The sequence below is a fragment of the Periplaneta americana genome, chromosome 14 (genome assembly GCF_040183065.1).
Source record: "Periplaneta americana isolate PAMFEO1 chromosome 14, P.americana_PAMFEO1_priV1, whole genome shotgun sequence".
In the NCBI taxonomy this organism is placed as follows: Eukaryota; Metazoa; Arthropoda; class Insecta; order Blattodea; family Blattidae; genus Periplaneta; species Periplaneta americana.
In genome coordinates this window covers 76,405,932-76,428,461 of record NC_091130.1, presented here as the reverse complement: position 1 = coordinate 76,428,461, position 22,530 = coordinate 76,405,932, and the positions used below count along the sequence as shown (strand labels likewise).

Sequence of the window (22,530 nt, the reverse complement as noted above, 5' to 3'; positions counted from 1 at the left end):
AAAATAGAACGAAAGGGATAATATGCTAGCTCGCATAGTCACAAATGCATCATTACCAGCCAGAGACAAAGCGTGCAATATGCTCGGATGAAGTCATCAATGATACACTCGTGCAGATATGCCGCTATTTTGTAACTGTTGCTTGTTTGTTTCCCTTGTAAGCACATGGATAATACTTCAAATTTAGTGGTGATAGCTTCAGGCGACTGATTTAAAAATGTGTGTCACTACTTGAATGTGTAACTTATTTACTGAAACTCTTGTCCTCAAAGTTGTACAGATATCTCCTAACATAATGAACAAACAAGGGTGTGGTTTTCAGTATTTAGAGGAAAAGTTTACCAGTTGGAGTGAAGGAAAATTAAAAGAGGGCGTTTTCATCGGTCCACAAGTTCACAAAGTTATGGCTGACCCTTTGGTTGAGGAAAAACGTTCCGTTACAGAAAGAATAGCATGGCGCGCTTTCAAAGACGTTTGCTCAAATTTCTTTGGAAATTCTAGGGCAGAGAACTACATAGAGCTTGTTGTGGAAATCATGTTAAGTGTATATGACAAAATAGAGTGTAATATGTCTCTCATAATACACTTGTTACATTCTCCTTTGGATTTCTTTCCTCCTAACTTTGGAGCGGTAAACGAAGACCATGGGGAAAGATTTTATCAAAAAATATCTGAAATGGAAAGGCGATATAAAGGTAGATCATCATCTAGCATGCTTGCTGACTATTGTTGGTTTCTTGTAAAATACAGTACCGGGTCTAGTTATAAACAGAAGTCATCCAGAAAATTATATGCATGAAATATTTTTATTGATGTTGTGTTTTAAACTATGTAACATCATTTTTGTATCCAGTACATATTTTTCAAGTATTATGAGGAATTTTGAATCCCTAGTGTGTTGTAATTTTATCAGTAACAGCGAAAAATTAAAATCAAATAAGTTTTGCCATACAAATTTCAATTCATTTTCCCGGGAAAATAGTACGTGATGGGACAATTTTGATTTTAAATTCAGATTTAGGGTACACATATTAGTAATATTCACCTATTTTTATTTCGGAGAAAACAAAAAGTAAAAATTTGTTGTTCAGTGTTATTTGAAGTAAGAACATATCACGTTTTAATTTCGCGCAGACAAATTTTATTCTACGTTTTACTGTATGATAATTGATTTTCCTGTATAAAGAGTAAAATATCATTACTTTCAGGTATCACTTCAATACCCTAACCGAGAGCACTTCTGTGGCGGTTCCATCTTGAACGAGTACTACATCCTCACAGCAGCTCATTGTGTAGCTTAGTAAGTTAAGACTTATATTGAAATTACTCCTAACGGATACTCTTGCTTGCTGTTATGAAAATTGCTCACTTTGGTTGCCATTCTCTGAGTAAACCACACAGCTGAACATTTTGAAATAATCTCATTAACATTATCCGTGAGATATTCCAAAGTTTTCCATGTGTGTGTTATTCAGTCAATAACTTAAATAATGTCAGCAATTTTAATTACATCAAATTTTCCGTACTGTATTCCTTTTGTGATACAATAAACTTTCCCGCAGCTTTTCTGTTGAAATTAAAGCATCCACTTTTACTAAAGTATCGAAGCAAGCGTGATCACTAGGGGCGGATGTTAATGAAAAGTGATCTTATTTTCACATTAGGACGATGCCTATTAATATAAAAATCCTTTCTAAGTTAAAATCAACATAAAAAAGTAATTTCTTATATTGCATTTTTTGCATTTTTTTTTGGCGTTTTTGAACAAATAGAGGATTTTTATTTTTTTTTTCGGCATTTTTTGGTCATTTTTAATACTTTCAAGAACTTTTAGATCATTTTGAAAGCATTTTACTTTCTTCTTTATCGATAGGTCTGTTAAATCATTTTCTAACCAAATAGGTCACTAGTAATTACCTACTGAATAAGTGAATAACAGTGAAGTTTGAGTTTTATAGTTTGGAACAGACTCTAAAGTCAATCCCTCATTTCAATTAAGGCTTCATTTCACACGACGAAAGTAATATAAAATGCTTAACAACAGCTTAGTTTAAGTGAGGGCTTTGACCGCTACTGTTCTTTTGTCGGTACGAGGGTGTCTTTAGAATTTATGTTTAGAAGGGAGGAAACTTTCACCATGTCCTGGACAGGACGTTGTGTCCTCAACATTGTTCGGAAGCAATGTCTACTGTAGTAGACAGTATTTTTAACACAAAGATTGCAAGAATGCATGCTGCGCCAACAATTTGTTTTATCATTCACACTTCCTCACCTGGAAGATATGATTACAAAAGTGAAGCGCGGAAGGAGGAGGAGATGGAGAATAAAGGCAGTGTAAAACCTCATTAAAATCTATATTTTTCCCTTAAAACCTTCATTTTGTTGCACGTTCTTTTCCTTTATCTTAGCCAAATTCCAGGAAGTTGCCTCCTCTCTCCGAGATTTGCAGAGCAGTCATTGAAACAAGGTGACTAATTTTTAAGAAAGCGATGAATAATACTTAAATGTAATTTTCCTTTATTTTCGTCATTTTCCTTTAATTTTGTCATTTCTCCATTAGTTTAAGGGCATTTTAATGATCATTTTAAGTAGATTTTTAGGCCATCAACATCCGCCCCCTACTGATCACACTATTCTGTCATACGTACAGCTGTCAAAAGAAAAAGTGGCCGCTCTCCTGAAACAAAGTTCCCTTCGGGTATCTTCGCTACAATTCGGAGACAGGCGATGTTACATGTTGTTGGACCACGTTGCCTGATATCTACAGTTATAATTGAAGTATACTGTGTGTTATTCGATAGCATAATGGTAGCGTTCAGGCCTCTTATTCTTGAGGTCTTGCGTTCGACTACAACCTCATGCTTTTTATGTTCTTTTTTGTTCTGTTTTTGAGAGAGACAAACTAAACATAATGGCTCCTTTCTCTTTTATGATTATTTTAGTAATTAACATCAGGTTCATTAATATATTATGCCATGACTTTATCATTATGATATTGTGGCTGCAAATGGAAAGAAAAAAAGATTTTATTCTCAATAAAATATCTTTCGTGGCATAAACAAAACAAATTTACTGGCGTCGACCTTAAAACATTCAAACAATTAAGCGTTCAAAAAACAAAACAAAAAGCCACAATTCAATATTTAGTCTATCTTCCTCTTATCTCGATCATTTTGCAGTCGAGTGGGCATGGAATTGACTAGTCTTTGCAAATAGCGACTGTTTTTAGACACGATATTCCAGGCATTCTGAACATACATACATAAATGTTCTGTCCATGGACAGGTCTTTCATTGCAAAGCAAGCAATCTCCAATATTTCCTATTTTCTGCCTTCCTCTTAGTCTCCGCATATGATCCACATATCCTAATATCGTCTATTATTCTTTTCAACCAGAGACCCAACCAATTCCTTTTTCTCTTTCTAATCAGTTTCAGCATCATTCTTTCTTCACTCACTTTTTCAAACACAATTTTATTTCTTATTCTGTCTGTCCACTTCACACGCACCGTTCTTCTCCACATCCACATTTCAAATGCTTCAATTCGTTTCTCTTCATTTCGTCGTAATGTCCATGTTCTTTCCCCATACAATGCCACACTCCACACAAAGCACTTCACTAGTCTCTTCCTTAGTTCTTTTTCCAGAGGTCCGCAGAAGATCCTTCTTCTTCTATTAAAAGCTTCCTTTGTTCATGTTTGCAGTTTTCTTGGGAAGGATAGGCCTAAATGCGGTAACATCCCGTTGCTTTCCGCACACCACTATCTCTTTCGCATCTTATTAAATTCCAGGGGGCCCAAGCGTGGAGATGAGGAGAGTGGATTTGACTAATTGGGCCCTCCGGACTTCACCGAAAGTCACGGCAAGAGTTAAATATTAATTCTATCAGGATGTTTGACCCGATCAGAGACCGGGAAATCTCAATTAGCCTTTGCCCCCCGCATTCTGGACTAGCTTCTACGAATCATCAGAAAATCTTAGAGTGTGATTGGGCCAATTTTTCCGAAAATGTTTCCACACTTTTGCCCTCGTAGCTCAGCGGACGAACGTCGGAATTTAGATGTCAACGTCTCAGGTTCAATTCCTCGTTACTCCTTTTCATTTTATTGTGGTTCAAGATAGTATAATGTAATAATACAAAAAGAAAAACTAATACCAGTATTATGCAACTGGATTTTTCCAAACCTAATATTAAATTTATTTTATTTATATCGCTAAAGAACGATTACAATATAAATAACTTGCCCTCGTAGCTCAGCGGACGAACGTCGGAATTTAGATGTTAACGTCTCAGGTTCAATTCCTCGTTACTCCTTTTCATTTTATTGTGGTTCAAGATAGTATAATGTAATAATACAAAAAGAAAAACTAATACCAGTATTATGCAACTGGATTTTTCGAAACCTAATATTAAATTTATGTTATTTCTATCGCTAAAGAACGATTGCAATATAAATAACTTGCCCTCGTAGCTCAGCGGACGAACGTCGGAATTTAGATGTCAACGTCTCAGGTTCAATTCCTCGTTACTCCTTTTCATTTTATTGTGGTTCAAGATAGTATAATGTAATAATACAAAAAGAAAAACTAATACCAGTATTATGCAACTGGATTTTTCGAAACCTAATATTAAATTTATGTTATTTCTATCGCTAAAGAACGATTGCAATATAAATAACTTGCCCTCGTAGCTCAGCGGACGAACGTCGGAATTTAGATGTCAACGTCTCAGGTTCAATTCCTCGTTACTCCTTTTCATTTTATTGTGGTTCAAGATAGTATAATGTAATAATACAAAAAGAAAAACTAATACCAGTATTATGCAACTGGATTTTTCCAAACCTAATATTAAATTTATTTTATTTATATCGCTAAAGAACGATTACAATATAAATAACTTGCCCTCGTAGCTCAGCGGACGAACGTCGGAATTTAGATGTCAACGTCTCAGGTTCAATTCCTCGTTACTCCTTTTCATTTTATTGTGGTTCAAGATAGTATAATGTAATAATACAAAAAGAAAAACTAATACCAGTATTATGCAACTGGATTTTTCCAAACCTAATATTAAATTTATTTTATTTGTATCGCTAAAGAACGATTACAATATAAATAACTTGCCCTCGTAGCTCAACGGACGAACGTCGGAATTTAGATGTCAACGTCTCAGGTTCAATTCCTCGTTACTCCTTTTCATTTTATTGTGGTTCAAGATAGTATAATGTAATAATACAAAAAGAAAAACTAATACCAGTATTATGCAACTGGATTTTTCCAAACTTAATATTAAATTTATGTTATTTATATTGCTAAAGAACGATTACAATATAAATAACTTGAATATTATTTATACAGTATCAGAATATAAATGATAAATATCGGTTTGTTTAATTAATATATTGCGAAAGAACAATAACAATATAAATAACTAGAATATTGTTTTATAATGCTAATGAAGGAAAACAGAATATAAATGATAACTTGAATATTATTTAAATCGCTAATGAACGATAACAATATAAAAAACGTGAATATTATTCATATCGGAATTTCACAGATTTATTACAGATGTATTTAAGAAATTGTAGAAGAATAGTAATTAGTAACAGTGTCCTATTTATTCTTCTTGGAGCCAAATTTGTAACTTTTAAAAGTGTGGTTACTATGTTGAAGTGTGTGTGTTGTAACGGATGCTTGATTTGTTATGTATGAGAGTCAGTTATGGGATGCTTGATGTCGTCGCTATGTAGTAATTATAGTTTGATTGTGTTTGTGTGACTATTGTGTATTAATTTATGTTGTATGGTACGGAAAGATGCATATTTGTGTTATAGAAGTGTTACGTATGTGTGTTGTTAATGTTTTTGTATGTTTCAAATTGATACCTGATATTTGTTTTGCAATAGCAATGCCTAATTTACGGATTGTTTATGTTTTGTTTACATCGCGTAAGCTAATTTTATTTTCTTTTCCATTTCTCTTTATGCTCATCTTTTTTGTGTATAAAACTATAGCCCTAACATACATATGTAAAATAGGGCTAACGCCCATTGGAGATACAATAATAATTATTATTCATATCGTTATTAAAAGATAACAGAATACAAATGATGAGTTGAATTTTATTCATATCTCTAAAGAACGATAACAAAATATAAATAACGTGATATCCATAAAGAACGATAACTGGATATAAATGATAATTTGAATATCATTTACATCGCTGAAGAACGATTCAAAAATAAAATGAAAACTTGAAGAAGGCCCGAACCCACGACCTTTGAATCATTAAACAAGCACTCTACCGCTGGTCTACGAGGCGCAGATAAAGAACACTTTCATAGTTTCGGAACTCCTTGTACAAGCACATGCATCGTGTAACATCGCCGCGACCCGAAGTGGACTTTGAAAATATTCGCTGTTCACGAGTGCGGCCACTTTTTTTTTTTTTTTTTTTTTTTTTTTTGACAACTGTACATATATAATATTATCAACGTTTTTAAATGTACTTACTTACAAATGGCTTTTAGAGAAGCCAGAAGTTCATTGCCACCCATACATAAGCCTGCCATCGGTCCCTATCCCGAGCAAGATTAATCCAGTCCCTATCACCATATCCCATCTCCCTCAAATCCATTTTGATATTATCCTTCCACCCGCGTCTCGACTTCCCCAAAGGTATTTTTCTTTCAGGTCTCCCAACTAACACACTATACACATTTCTGGGTTCACCCATACGTGCTACATGCTCTGCCTATCTAAAACGTCTGGATTTAATGTTCCTAATTATGTTAGGCGAAGAATACAATGTGTGCAGTTCTGCGTTGTGGAACTTTCTCCATTCTCATGTAACTTCATCCCTCTTAACTCCAAATATTTTCCTAAGCAACTTATTCTTGAATATCCTTTAACCTCTGTTCCCCTCTCAAAGTGAGAATCCAAGTTTCACAACCATATGCCAACGTACCTACCTATTCTAATTTTTTAAATACTTAATACAATACCAAAAGCATGTAAGCTGGCATCACATCTGTGGAGACCTTTCCCTGACTTATGGCGATTTTGTGACATATGAGGAAAAATCCAACGAAAAGTGGAGTCTGCCATTGGGAGTCTTGTTTTGTTACTGCCCGTCTCATATAATATTCCATACAAAATTCTATCAAATTACGAATAAATTAAATAATGGATAACAAATTAAAGACCGAGAAAAGAGATCGAGTTTTGAATGTGGTATGATTCTAAATCAAGAGCTAGATTACCATTCTCGTTACGATTTTTTAAAATTATATATAGGTCTATTTATAATTATACAATATATTACGTCAAATCCAGTATTCATGTCTAATACGTCATAACATTACATTTTGAAAATTTATAATACCTTTTTTACACATGTTAATGCAATAATTGCATAAAACTTTGCGTGCAACACGTGTATAAACTTCATTATAGGCCTGAGAAATATATGCCGTTATACTGCCAGTGTGCTTCGTGCGCCTCTGACTTTGAGTACGTCTCAGAGTTGGGGTGAGTTAACGCATTGCCTTTCGTTCGTTTGAACTCATGCTTATCATCACGGTAAGATAGTCCTCAGCATCTGGGTGGTTGAAAGCTACTCCTCTGTCTTCGAAACACAACTTTCTGCTAAAGAAAAATTTAAAGACATAATTTTCTTTGTTAAAGAAAAATTACATTATTTTAAAGACATTTTATTTTCTGCCTATAGAAAATACACCTAACATAACATTGACAAGTATCAGCCTTTTTATTTCACTATGTTAAAATGATGGTGCATTACGTTTTTGCTTTACATAATTTTTCATTTCATAGATTGTTGCAGCGAATAACAAACCGCATTTTCAAATTTTCAAAGGAGAATGATTACCTGTTGCTAGAAAACACAGCCTTACATGTAGAAAAACTTCGTTCCACTTCTGCAGAAACAATAAGGACATATTTGAAATATTTCATACAAGCATTATATATATCTCATAATCTGTATCATTATTAACAAATTGAAATTAAGTCACAAATTTTACATAGAGCTAAATATCCATAATGTTTATCCAGCAGATTATTTTTTTCGTCTTGTTTACTACATTTTTTTCTATTTCGTGTTCCAACTATTCAGTTTCGTCACAACACCAATGACTACATGCTATTTTCTGTTTAGAAAATACACCTTATATAATATTGACAAATATCAGCCTAATTATTTCACTATGTTAATATGATAGTGTATTACGTTTTTGTTTTACATAATTTTTCATTTCATATATTGTTGCAGTGAATAGCAAACGACATTTTCACATTTTCAAAGGAGAATGATTGCCTGTTGCTAGAAAACACAGCCTTATATCTAGAGAAACTTCGTTCCACTTCTGCAGAAACAATGGGGGCATATTTTAAATATTTTACAAAAGCATTATTTATCTCAAAATCAATATCATTATTACAAATTTCCCCATTTGAAATTAAGTCACAAATTTCGTCCTCGGCATCTTGCTATTATTCTTCTTTACAAGACGTTGAATGTTGCCTGTTACGAATAGCAGTATTCGGTCGTAATGTAACCGATCAACTGAAGTTCACTGCTGAACGAAACACACTGAAATCCCCCAGCCCAACGCAATTACGTACTGGTACCTGAAGTCAGCATGTAACAGCATACAATTCTTAGCCCTAATCATTATAAACCCTCGTGAAAATTAGCACGTTTTCGAAACCTTGAGCGCTAAATATTCACTCGCGCTATAATTACCAAGATTAGAACTAGTTACATAAATTACTATTATTAATATTTATTGGCATTACAATTGTTCGCTTTTTAATTCTAACAGTGATTCACCCTCATACCTGTCGGCTCTGGTTGGGAGTGTGAACATTCAAGAAGGCGGACAAAGTTACGATGTGGACACTATAACTGTACACGAAGGCTACGATGAAGCCAATAACGTCCTCAATGATATCGCAGTTGTCAAGGTATTTCTTCTGTTGGAGTAATAAGCTTCTTCATCATTATCACTAAGTCGTAAGTTTGTTATTTCGACTTCAAAGTATCCACTCTTAAGAACGTTAATAGTTCATCCCACTCGGGCATGTTACTTTAGCACGAGGCTTGTAATTGAAGACCTGAACTGACAAACATCCCAAGTTCATGTAATTAAATTGTTCAGGAGAACAAGAAAACTACACTGGCTTACAATATTAATAAGAGAGTATATATATATATATATATATATATATATATATATATATATATATATACACATACATATATACATACATACATACATACATACATACATACATACATACATACATACATATTCTTATATGAGTTCTCATTGAATAATCAATGACTCTAAGTATCCATACTGTAAATATCTATTAATTTGAGAAAAGTTCATTCCGGCACCGGGAATCGAACCCGGGACCTCTCAGCTGTGAGCGCTGAGCGCTCTTTCCATCTGAGCTATACCGGGACACGATCCACGGTGCCGGCCGAATTCCTCTCATTGTATTGTACTACCAATAGCCTACTACCTTGGTCATTCCAAACAAAATTTTAAGAATATGCCAGCGATTTCATGAATTTTTTTGGGCTTTTAATATAATAATGTTATTATGAATATAAACTAAACTGCCAACTATGACCGCCATATCATTAATATTTTAGTCATACGGATGACTGAAAAATGGGTGGTAGTACATGTTACCTATCATTTAAAATATTCTAGACACCCTGAGTGAAGCGTCATCGAAACTAAACAGACGCCATTGTAAACCTGAATAACCATATTTTAATACCTTAAAGACTAATCCGAATAATATTAAGGCATGCTCATAAAAACACCACATTGAAAAAAAAAAAGAAATAGTTTTATATTCGAATTCAACAAATTTAATTCATGCCAATTTCATTCGTATTAAAGAAAATCTTATTCCTAATCCATCCGCCAAGTTTTATTTATGACTTTATCATAAAAAATCCTCTGAATAATTAAATTAATAAAATTATCAATTTTTGTTCCGACGGTTGAAAATCGTTTGCTACGTGTAACGGTTGCAGAGTTCGCGAGACTTCATAACGATGAATAATCTCAAACGTCCGTCTCCCTGACCTTGATCCCGCAACATTCTCTACGACGGGAGAGCCTATCTGCTGAGCTCCTTTGTTCCGGTGAGTTATTTTTATTAAAAACTGACATTATATTTAAGTCACTATTCTGAAATTTTCACAGTGGAATCAATAAACCCTAAAGAATTAAACACATGTTTTTTTTCGTCTGTAAAAATGAATTGCATTTTGTGTTCTATATTTTTAAATTTATTTTACGGTGACTAACTATTTGAAAATTTATATATATATATATATTTATATATATTCTTTTCATTTCATAAACAAGGCTCTCCCTTTTCGAATTGCATTGAAATCGTTTTTCCATCTTTCTTTACATAGTAAGAAAACTTCAATGAATGAAACCGTATTCTTTGTTAAACCAATATTTTAAATACTGATTGTTACCAAACTATGAAAGATATAAATATAGTATTCCTTGAAATTCAGATTTAAAACATACAAAATAACCTACTACAATATTTTTAACTTTTGAGACATCATGGTTAAAAAACATACTTTTTTGCATGGAATGATCCACCTGCATTTAAGACATTCAAGCCATGAATGCAGGAGCGCATATTTAAATGACCTCATGGCCATTTTCAGCAACAGTTTATGAGTTACTGTTAACATTGATATATATTCTTATATGTGGTCTCGCCAACCTCACTGAATAATCAATGGCACAGTAAAAATGTAAGCAAATTGCAGGTAACTTGAGGTGGGGGGGGGAGGACGAGCCGTACGATAAACACGAGGGACGCACAAGGTTTTACTCGTAATATCAGCATTTATGGCGGAGCATTAATTTAAATTATATTTTCCAAAAACACACAAGGTAGGCCAATAAGGTATGTAAATGCATAACTTTATCATACACACATTTTAACAAACAAGCAAGTGTAACGTTGAAATAATTCAATATAACAAATCAAATTTTGCTAATTATATGATGTTGCTTTCAACATAATATCACCGTCTTCTACGGCCGAATTAACAAAACTATAGTATGTTGGTCTGAAGTGAGAACACTATTTCCTAAACTTAATAATAATTAGCCTTTCTCAAAGTTCAATTTATTCAGGTACAGTACAGAAGACGGTGATATTATGTTAGTCATACAGAGAATGAAATTCATGACCGTAAAAATGCTGCTTGAAAACATCATATAGAATAAGTAGCATAATTTGATTCGTTATATTGAATTATTTCAACATTACAATTCCTTGTTTGTTAAAATGTTTATGTGAAAATGTTATGCAATTTGTGTTCTTTTATTTTGTGTGTTTTTGTAAAATATAATATCAATTAATGTTTTAATATAAGTAATTGTAACTAAAACCTTGTGCATCGCTCGTGTTTATCGTGCGGCTCGACCTCCCCCACACGTTACCTGCACTTTGTTTACGTTTTCACTGTGCCTAAACGAGACGCTCTACTGTACACGTAAACACTGTGACAAACAACCCCGACACTAACGTCAGACAACTGTTCACTATGACTGCGCACAGTACTCTGCTGGCTTAGGTTCGGTTCCTACAGCGCACAACGGGACGGCTGACAGGTCATTTTGCGTTCTTAACATAATGTACCTACGAGAGTAACGTCACATGTCTAAGCTCCGTTGTGCATCAACCTATTACCGCCGTAAACAAATCCCAAACCCGCATCTACTTATCACGCAATGTCACACGGCTGTAGACCTGTAAATAAAATCGAATTTCTTTGTTTGTTATGTGTTACTAGCCAGGTGTTTTCATGTCACAGATATTAATTTTAAAACTGTTATATAAAATTTGTTTCTGCTCTAATTTATTACAGTATATATTATTTTTTTTTAATTATTAACATTCTTAAAGACATGTTCTGATAGAAAATATTTCCAGAACTATACAAATTTTTCGACTACTAGAAGATACAAGAACTACTGTACAATGCTCTTAATCTTTTTCTTATCTCTTCAGATATCTGCTAGTTTTATTCATGTGGTTTGTATTTATATTATTATAAATTAATTATGGAGTTTATCTAAGTCGTTACACAGGTTCAAACAAAATATCTTGTAACAATATTGGAAAGCTCAAATCACAAGTATATTAGATCGAAAGCAACGCCATCACAACATCTTGGTGTTCTGTTTCCAGCTCAAGTCCGCAATTTCATTCAACGAAAACGTGCAGCCAGTCAAGCTTCCCGCCCAAATGGAACCGACGCCTGGAGGCACGCCAGCGACCGTTCTTGGGTTTGGCCGTATCTATGTAAGTACACAGTACACAGGCTGAAGAAACATTATCAATAATAATAATAATAATAATAATAATAATAATAATAATAATAATAATAATATTAATAATAATAATAATAATATGTCTATTTAATTTGGCAGAGCTAAGGCCAGAAGGCAATTTCTTCCGCCCAGCCAGGTCATCATCATCATAACGGAAACAATGATCAATTTCATCGTTATAATGGTCACAATAATCATAATCTATTTCAGTGGTCCTCAAAGTGTGAGTCGCTTCATCCCTAGGAGTCGTGTAAAGAGATAAGAGGCGTCGTGAGATAATTTACAAAATAAAACAAAAACGCCTTATTAACATACACATATGTTGTATTTGAAAACATAAAGATAAACAACGTTCAACACATCAGTAAAAAGGTTTAAGTAATTCTAAATCAAAAAAATAATAATGACGATGATAAATATGTCTGTTTTTCAGACATTGCTTCTCATGTTAGGTTAGGTTAAGTTACGTTAGGTTGCGGTGGCTACTGGCGGGTTAGAACGACCTTTTACACGTCGGCCATACTGAGGCCTATTGTGTACTCCGAATTGTATGGGATGAATGAGGATTAGAGTTTACCAGCCTATCGGCCGCATGCGAATCCTCATCCGCTCACCCAATGGGGGCCTCCTACCCTCCCCCGCCCTAAGTTCATACCGTCAAAGTGACCAAGCAGCACAAGATCCATTTCATCGGCCCTTCCAAGGCGTCGAAGCGCCCTTGGAAGTGCTCTTACAGGAATGAATCCTGGCAGAGATATTGCGGGAGGCTGGGAATTCAGGAACGGTTGTAGAGAGGACGTCTCCTCTCATAAGCGGATGAAGTCATTCATCTTGACCTGAATGTCTATTGAATGAGATGAGAAAGATGAATGATAATATGATATGAAAATCTAATTTTTTTTTCTACACGGGAGGGGAAGGGAAAATGGACCGTAGCAATGAAACTTCCAACCCGGCATTTGCCTAAGTAACTGTGGAGCGAGACGTATTTTGCATATAGGCTAAGTTATTAAATATGAAGTTGCAAATGCTATCAAAAATTTAAGAGCTTCTTCTGCAAGCTCGAAGTATTCTTGAATTTGTTCTTATTTTTACGCTCTGGCATAAAAAGGAGACTATAATTTCAACATTCCAGCAGTAGATAAATTATTTCAATGAGCTTTCCTTAATATATACATATATGCTTAATTTCAGCGCAACTGTCGAAACACGGGTTCAGTAGGTCTACCCTTATGTGACTGTCGTAATCGTTTCGAGTTCCTTGCGGAAAATACTCAAAAGAGCTGTTGTTTAAGGTTGTGCAAACTTAGGCTAATTATATATAAGCAAAAAAAAAAATCTCAGTATTTTTCGTCTCATACGCTACGTAGCTAAATTTTCCACAAGTTCTTTCATACACTGCAATGAATCAAATTTCGTTTTGTAAAGTGATGCCGACCGGAAATCAAGATTCCTTTTTATTTTCTTTTTTAATAGTGGCCGGTACTTGACTGCCATTCACCCTATAAATTTACTGACAGAGTCGTCCTAGGAGGCTAGGATAATAAACAATAACTTAGTTTCAGTTTTGCGATTGTGTTTGTACAAATGAAGTCAACATCTGTGGAGTAACGAACTGTTAGCGCATCTGGCCGCAAAACCAGGCGGCCCAGGGTCAAATCCCGGTCGAGGCAAGTTACCTGGTTGAGGTTTGTTTTTTCCAGCGTTTTCCCTCAACCCAATAGAGCAAATCCTGAATAACTTTCGGTACTGGCCCCCGGACTCATTTCACCGGCATTATCACCTTCATTTCATTCAGACGCTAGATAACCTGAGATGTTGATACAGCGTCGTAAAATAACCTATTAAAAATATAAAGAGCATAAATGATGAGCTCGGCTTCCAGCCGGGGATGAGATGAGAAACACTATACTTCTGACTTCTTTCGCAACACAAGGGCTGCACAAATAAGCGTAACTATAACAAATCTCGGATCCTTGGAAAGTATAACAATTAAATCTCCATAAAATATCAAAATATGTGATATTCGATTTTTGTATTTTGCGGGGACAGATAGCGAAAAAGGACAACTGCGCGACGCATGGAGGGGGATGGCCTAGGAACGAGGGAGGTTGTCTGCTAGAAACCTCAGTACGCACCAAACGTTAGTGTAGTCAGCTCCTATGGGTTTGGGAATGTGGCTAGCTTCAGGATTAACGCAATAGATTTGAAAGTTCGCAGTGCTGGGTCGTAGTCAATTTAATTCAATTCAATACTTTCTTCGGTGGTGCATGGAATGTATTCATCGTGAGGTGAGGCATAAACATACCATTCCTCCCTGGTAAGTCGCCCACAACTGTTCATCATAAAAAGAGTTCGACATCAACTGATCATACTCGCCGTTCGTATTTTTCACTGTAATGAACTTTCGTAACTACATTACAGCAATATGCACAGTAGAGTAGCAGTTTCATTAAGTGCTAACGTTTGCAACGGATTTGTGTAGTTTAGTGAGCTGTTTTTAACATGGCAGAATAGAAATCTTCCAGTCACACAAATTTCAGTGCAAAACTTAAAGATTTACTGGTAATCATACAAGCCTGTCGGTAAATGGAGATACATACTACGTGGAAATTTGTAATGTGTATACATAATCCAAAGAAGAAGTATTATTTCAGGGAAGCTGTGTTACGAAATATTTATATGAAATATTATTCTTTGCATGGGGGATAAAACAATCAAGAGAAGCCACCGGCGTGGCTCAGTTTGTTAAGGCGCTTGTCTGCCGGTCTGAAGTTGCGCTCGGGCGCGAGTTCGATCCCCGCTTGGGCTGACTACCTGGTTGGGTTTTTCCGAGCTTTTCCCCAATGTAAGGTGAATGCCAGATAATCTATGACGAATCATCGGCCTCGTCTCGGAAAATACCATCTCGCTATCACCAATCTCATCGACGTTAAATAACCTAGTAGTTGATACAATGTCGTTAATTAAGCAACTAAAAAAACAGAAACATTTTACTTCAAAATTTGACTCAAAATATTATGTATAATATTTTGCTTTCTCGACCTATGTATGATGTTGATATGTTTCATTATTTCTTCAAACAATTGCCTGCTGTACTCACTCTGCTGCAGTACAGAAATATAGAAAAGACTGTGACGCCGCGAGATGTGGAAGATATTTGTCAGATTGCCTTCAGTATTCTATTCCTGGTACTGTTTTATATCCCTCTATCTCAATATTCCTGTCAGCAGAAAATGCGTTTCTATCCGTTCTTGTGTATTTACTTTGATGTATTTGCTGATATATGAGGAATTTAATTTCAAGTTGGTTTGTGAACTTAGGAAAACGGACCTATGGAAGATCACCTGCAGCAAGTGAACATCACCATCTACAGCGACCAGGAGTGTCAAGATATCTACTATTACATGTCGCCCTACGACAGCAACATCTGCGCCGGCGTGCCCGAGGGAGGCAAGGGCCAGTGCAATGTAAGTATACAAGAATGCTGTTTGTAAAGTCTATTCGATTTCCTCGAGTGCAGTTGGGCGTTCAAATAAGTCACTCAAGTACACACGAGAAAGATACACTTGTTTTCTTCGACATTTTGTCCGTACATTACAGTATTTTAGCATGGATAATTAATTAATTCAGTGATTAATCAGTAAGGGACATATTCATAGACATTCTTAGTGCGGGCTTCCGGTGGATGATCAGCGAAGTAACGTTTTTCGTGTTCTTGAACCAGTGTTAACGATATGATATGAATCCTGTACAAGTAATCAGTCGATAGCCTGGGCTAATTTAGCACCTTCGTAGCGCGGGCTAGCGAAATGTCTATGCATAGCACTCTTAAGTATTTGTAGTCCACCGCTATGGAGTAACGGTTAACATGAAACGAGTGGTCCCGGGTTCAAATCCTGATTGGAAAAACTCGCCTGCTTGAGGTTTTTCTACGGAGTTTTCCTTCAATCCATTAAGAGCAAATGCTGGGTAACCTTAGGCGCTGGATCTTGCACTCATTTCACTAGCACTATCACCTTCAACTTACTCAGATACCAGTTGATAAAGCATCGTAAAATAACCAATTAAAAATTTATTTGTAAAATAAATTATATCGGTACCGGTATAAATAAATGCAAGGAACCTTAGGACTGACAACAGCACAGATGAAATAGTAGTTGAATTCTCAGATGTAAGTGAAATATATTATCATTTTCATCAAAAACAGAAAGTCATAAATGCTGAAAGCAAACTACAGTTGAGTTTAGGTAACTTTGTCGGTCATAACATTATGCGCAGTGAACCAGACAAGTCCATTTGTTGCTGACAAGGAAAAAAGGGGTGCATGGGTTGGTCGCTGTGTGGCTCCTGTAGAGTTCACTTCTTTTCCTTATGAAAGTGTGTAGTATATTAACTATTGAAAAAAAACATTAGTGCCGCAATGGAACCAATGAAGATATTGTAGTTTGTTTTATTGTGAGTAGTAGAGTGAAAAGAGAAGACTGTATTGTATTGAGTATGAGTGTGTGGATAGCAATGAGTGGAAAAACTGTGCTCGCCCATGGAGTGCAGGTATGTAATCAATGTTTTCCAACATAATTATAATTTACGTTAGCACATGGGCAGTTCCTTCCCCCTCCTATCCGTCTGAATATGCTGAGAAACTCACTCCACATCATCCCTACTCAAACGTTCGCGCATAACATGGGCCAAGCTATCCGAACACAACAGTACATTGGAGCTTGGTGGTATACAAATACAGTGAGACATCATTAATCTGGACTAATAGGGAGGATAAGTCGTCCGGATTAACTGAAATAATGTAAAAGAACAGTAAAAAGTGCATTAAAGTTTCGTTTGCAGCAACAATATACGTTTATTATACCGTACATTTAAACTAATCTATTATTATTAGAGATCGGATTTTATGTAATACATAGTCTATTGCTATTTATGTAGAATCAACCGATAATAATTTATATAATAAAATATCCATGGAGGTGAATAAATTGTTCGTTATTTTCCTGTTCATTTTATTTGGATTTTGTTCCATTTTGAGGACATAAGAGTTTCGTTTCCTTTGTCTTGCAAACCTATAAATTTTTCTCTAATGTAAGGATACACAGAAGCAATACTATAAATACAGAGCGTTAGCTTGCATAATGTAGGTCGACCGGGAGACGTATGACCGGCACGAAGGTTATGCAACACGCGGCAAACTGTCTCCCGCATGCTCGGCGGTGTAGTCCAATCAATCTGTAGGAGTGATTGTGCTGACATTAGATTGCATTTTATTCTTCTGACTGTGTTAGTGAAGTGTCATTACGTTGACAGTACTTCACAAGTTTAATCGTTATTTCAGTTTCTTTAACAGAGGATAAAGACTTGACTGTTAGGTGCCCCAACTTTGATTGAGATGAACTGGATGCAGCAGCGTTAGTAAATGTAGATCAACCTTGAATTGGATGAACATATTTAAGATGATATTAAAAACTACTTGTGCTTCCATTATAACTGAACGATTTTCCGCATTTCTTACAAAATTTAACAATTTGTGATAATTATTTCAGTTTTATCATTATTTATAATCAGGGAACGGATTTATATGGACTAAAAATATATGAAATATGTAAATATATATGTAGTTATTTTTACCAAAATATGGAATTAAATATGGATTTTTATCAAAATATGGAATTAAATATGGACTTAAAATTATAAAAAAATGACTATGTACGTTAAATATTGGTACATTTTAATCAAACTAAACAAAAAATATAATGGACGTACCTTATCTTCCAATGTAGTTTCAACAAAACACAATTTTTATTGTCTGTTACCATAACAATAGGTTACAAACATTTCTTTCAAGTGCTGAAAAGTGAATATTCTTCTATTGTCTCTGAGGATAGATTTATACTGACTAAAAGAGCGTTCGACGTCACAAGAAGTAACTGGTACATAATTCAATTTCACAATGTCTGCTGGGGATAAGTCCAAGTTAATCTTCACTGTTGATTCACCACTCATCACAGCAACAACCTTTTGTAGTTCTTCATATCCAGGGTTTTTTGAAAGTACAGTGTCCACCTTAGCTCTTACTGCATCTGCAACTTTACCTCTACCACGATTCAGTTGTTCCACAGTACTATTTATAATTTCAAAACTTTCAGATAGTGAAAGGTGCCTATTTTGGAGACTTTTGAGCGTTTTTATGATGCATGAAAATGTATGCTGAATGTGAGCTAAGTCATTCTTCACACTTATGTCACAGGTAACTGTTTTCGCAGTATCAATTGAGACTGCATCTTCAGAGTCCAATGCAAGGAGAACATTGTTAATAGAGTCTATATGTTCGGCATAATATTCAACTGCTTCTAGCCATGTACCCCATCTAGTTAAAATTGGCTTTGGTGGCAATGGAATTTCAGGGTACATTTCTTTCAACACGTTAACTCTACTGGGAGCTTTGAGAAATACTTTTTTCACTGATGAAATCAACAAATCTACTTTAGGGAAATTGTCTCTGACCACTTCTGCCACACGATGAAATGCATGCGCCACACAAGTAAAATGAGTCAATTTAGGATATACAACAGATAATGCTTGTCCAGCTTTGACCATATAAGGGGCAGCATCGCTAATAAAGAATAACACATTATCGTACATAATACCCTTTGGCCACAGGATACCCATAGCTTCGTTGAACAGTTTAACTATAGTTTTGTTATTGCACTTTTCTAGAACATCACAATGTAAAAGAATTCGTTCAGAATATTGTTCACTTAACAAACCGATAACTACATTACCAACAAGTCTACCTTCTTTGTCGGGAGTCTCATCAATGGAAACCCAAATTGAACTATCTTTAATTTCATCTCTTATCTTCTGTATTGTCTCATCGTAGATGGATGGAGCATACGTCTTCCTAAGTGTTGACTCATCCGGGATTGTATGTTGAGTATATTTTTCAAGGAATTCCCTGAAGACCTTATTCTTTAGTTTGTAGAGAGGAATATCAGCAGAGATGAGAGAACGGCACAGGTCGATGTTAAACTCAGATCTTACATTCGATGTTGTTGGTTGTGTTAAAAACAATTGTCTCTGCTTGGAATTTAGTTGTTTGTTGGCCTGATGTTTACTAGTTGTAATGTGTTGTTGCACCAGGAACTTTTGTGTAGATGATACTGCACACTGACACAAATTACAAAATAATATTTTATTGTCAGTTGATAAACCATCTTCTTTAAATTCTGAAATGTAACTTGTTAGTTTTGATTTTAAATTGACTGAATGACGTACTTTTGGCATATTTACCGTCTTTATAGTATGATTTACAAAACTGAACCTATGTGTACTCTGACTGGCATTTAACTGTTGAGCTGCACAACTGAAGTCTGTTAAAAATTTTAAATTAAATTAATACAGTTTTGTAACTTACTTTCCCATTGTTGATAGGACTGCTAATTTTCAAATAACTCTGATGTTAAAGGGATTACTGAACATGTGTTTAAATCTCTATTGTTGAAATGTATTTTTAAAAGTTAATGGAATTTTGTTTTGTTTTATTGTTAAACCTAATATAATATGGACTGTTTTATATGAAATATGGAAAATATATGGAAATTAACGAAAATATGTACTAAACTCTAAAATATGGAAAAATATGGAAAATAAAAGTAGGATTTTTCAACCCTACACATTGTGAAACATAAAGATAATGCAAAATATAAATTATATTAGCTTTATAAGTAAATATGTATTTACATATAAATCCTTTCCCTGTTTATAATATTTCCTCATTGTTGATCGAACGTGCGCGTGGAGCGGGAGGAACGAAAATACGAGTTCCAAGAAAGCCGATCGAATGAGAATGAATGAATGAATGCATTGTTGACTGCATTTCGAAAGCTAGACTCTGATGTCAATTATTATATTCCTTTAAGGTAAATAACAAGTAAATGAAAGGAAACATAGGTATCTGAATAAAAGTCAAAATTTAAATACTCGTAGTCGTCCGGCCTTTTCAGGCGCGAGGCCCTAGGCGGCAGCCTATTTCGCCTTTATGTAGCGCCGCCTCTGTTCAACAGATCTCATGAAAGCTTAGGCCCAAGTTACTTGTCATGAACTTTTGATGAAATTAACATAGATTGAACCTTGCTAGCTAATGCTAAAAAAGAAATAAAATATCAATAAACATAATGTGCTTTGGACTGTAAAGTTATGTGATAATTCAACTTAAAAAGGATGTAGGCCTATACTAGAAATCAGCAATTTTGTTTCATAATCTAGTAACTGAAAAACATTTCAATTGTATTTCTAATCTCAATTAAAATGATAAAATTACAATGAAATAAGCTAATAATTTGTAATTCAGTATGTGTTTTTAGATACGAACAATAACATAGCGTGGTGTACGTAGGGATTCCCACAAACAATCTTCATTTTTCTTGCTCTAAAGATCACACCTGAAGGTTCTCCCTCGTCCTCTCCCGTATTTGGTATTCTGAAAACCTAGTAATCATAATACTGGCAATTGTGTTTAAGAAAATAAAAAATAATTAAAAATTATACGAGAAACTGGCGTCTCCCGAGAAAGCGTATTTCTCCAAAAGTAATTCCAGTTTGGTCTCTCCTATATTTACACAGCTGCCTACAGTAGTCCTGACAGTCGCCGGAGATGTGAGCCTGGGTCAGGCGAGTGCATTTAATTACGCCAAGGGGTGTTTGGATTAGTCACTCGCTTACCTGCGAAGCGATCGAATGTCATGCGTGCGGTAGAGCGGTATGTTTCTAGTACAATTAGGCTAAGCTGTACTGCCCTCCTTTACCGACAGCTCGCCCTTATCTCTACTCCGGAGTTCTCCCCACTACTCCTATTACTTCCCCTCTTTCGCGTCGCTGAGCTGTTAGGACTAAATAATCGGTCTGTACAAGGCTGTCTCCATTGTTTTCCAGGGCGACTCCGGCGGTCCTCTGATTGCCAACGGACACCAGGTCGGCATCGTGTCTTGGGGAGGGAAGCCTTGCGCCAAGGATCCAGGGGTCTGCACCGAGGTCGCATATTATATCGACTGGCTGGTACAACATGCCGATGTGCACTAACATTTTCAAGAATAACATAAAGAAGACACAGTGTGATCACTCTGCTAATTCCGTACTAGAGCTAACAGTGTTCATACAATCTTACTCTACTAGGAAGTTTGTTATACAATCTAGTACATTTCTGACTTGGTTTTCTTAACCATTACCTATTAATTTCAAATTTAAAATATAGGCCTAGTATGTGCAAATTTGTATCCTTCATCTCTTTCTCGGTCTCTTTCCCCCCTCTTTCTCCTTCTACCTATCACCATTCTCATCCTATCTTCTCTATTATCCCCTCTCTGTTCTCCTATCTCCACTCTCTCTCATGCGGCATGAATGAAAATAAGTTCATTTATTTCATTTAGTGTTCTGCCCGAGGGCAAGTCTTTCACTGCAAACCCAGCTTTCTCCAATTTTTCCTATTTTCTCTCTTCCTCTTCGTTTCTTCATATGATTCATATATCTTAATATCGCCTATGATCTGATATATTCTTCTACCCCGAACTGTTCTCCCGTTCACCATTCCTTCCAGTGCATCCTTCAGTAGGCAGTTTCTTCTCAGCCAGTGACCCAACCATTTAATTGAAAAACATATTGTATTTTTAATTTGGCCACTAACTATTTGAGTTACAATAGTGACCTGTTTTGTGCGACTGTTATAAGACAAAATAAAAAAACTGCAGGGTATTTATAGGAACCCTGCAATTGCGTGAAACATTTGTGATCTCAGTTTGGTTTGTAATATTTAGACTTTGAACGAGTTGGTTCTTGTATAGAACTATAAGGATTGTGAATTTGATTAAAAGTGAAATAAAATTAATGCAGTAGACTTAAATATCTTGTATTATTGATTATTTTTCCTTTATTTCTTCACTGAAAGTATCTAATGTATATCTGTATTAATATTTACAATGAAATTACCGTGTTTTATCTAAATTTAATTTCTTGGAGAGCCAATAGTACGAATCTGTGATACGAAACATAATACATATTTTTGATGCAAGAAAGTAAGTATCGCGCCATATTAATGTAAGAATCTGAATCGTTG

The 22,530-nt window shown here is 35.2% G+C and overlaps 1 protein-coding gene across 1 annotated transcript in view; it reads left to right on the top strand.

Moving 5' to 3' along the window:
• The window catches only part of LOC138713468 (chymotrypsin-2-like), a 29,327-nt gene extending 7,010 nt beyond the window's left edge, over positions 1 to 22,317 (top strand). Inside the window, exons 3-7 of the mRNA XM_069845593.1 lie at positions 1,209 to 1,300; positions 8,844 to 8,985; positions 12,271 to 12,384; positions 15,737 to 15,883; positions 21,354 to 22,317. Of these exons, the coding sequence (XP_069701694.1) occupies positions 1,209 to 1,300; positions 8,844 to 8,985; positions 12,271 to 12,384; positions 15,737 to 15,883; positions 21,354 to 21,500 (642 nt within the window). The 3' untranslated portion in view covers positions 21,501 to 22,317. The remainder of the gene's footprint in view (positions 1 to 1,208; positions 1,301 to 8,843; positions 8,986 to 12,270; positions 12,385 to 15,736; positions 15,884 to 21,353) is intronic.
• The last annotated feature ends 213 nt before the right edge of the window (positions 22,318 to 22,530 follow it).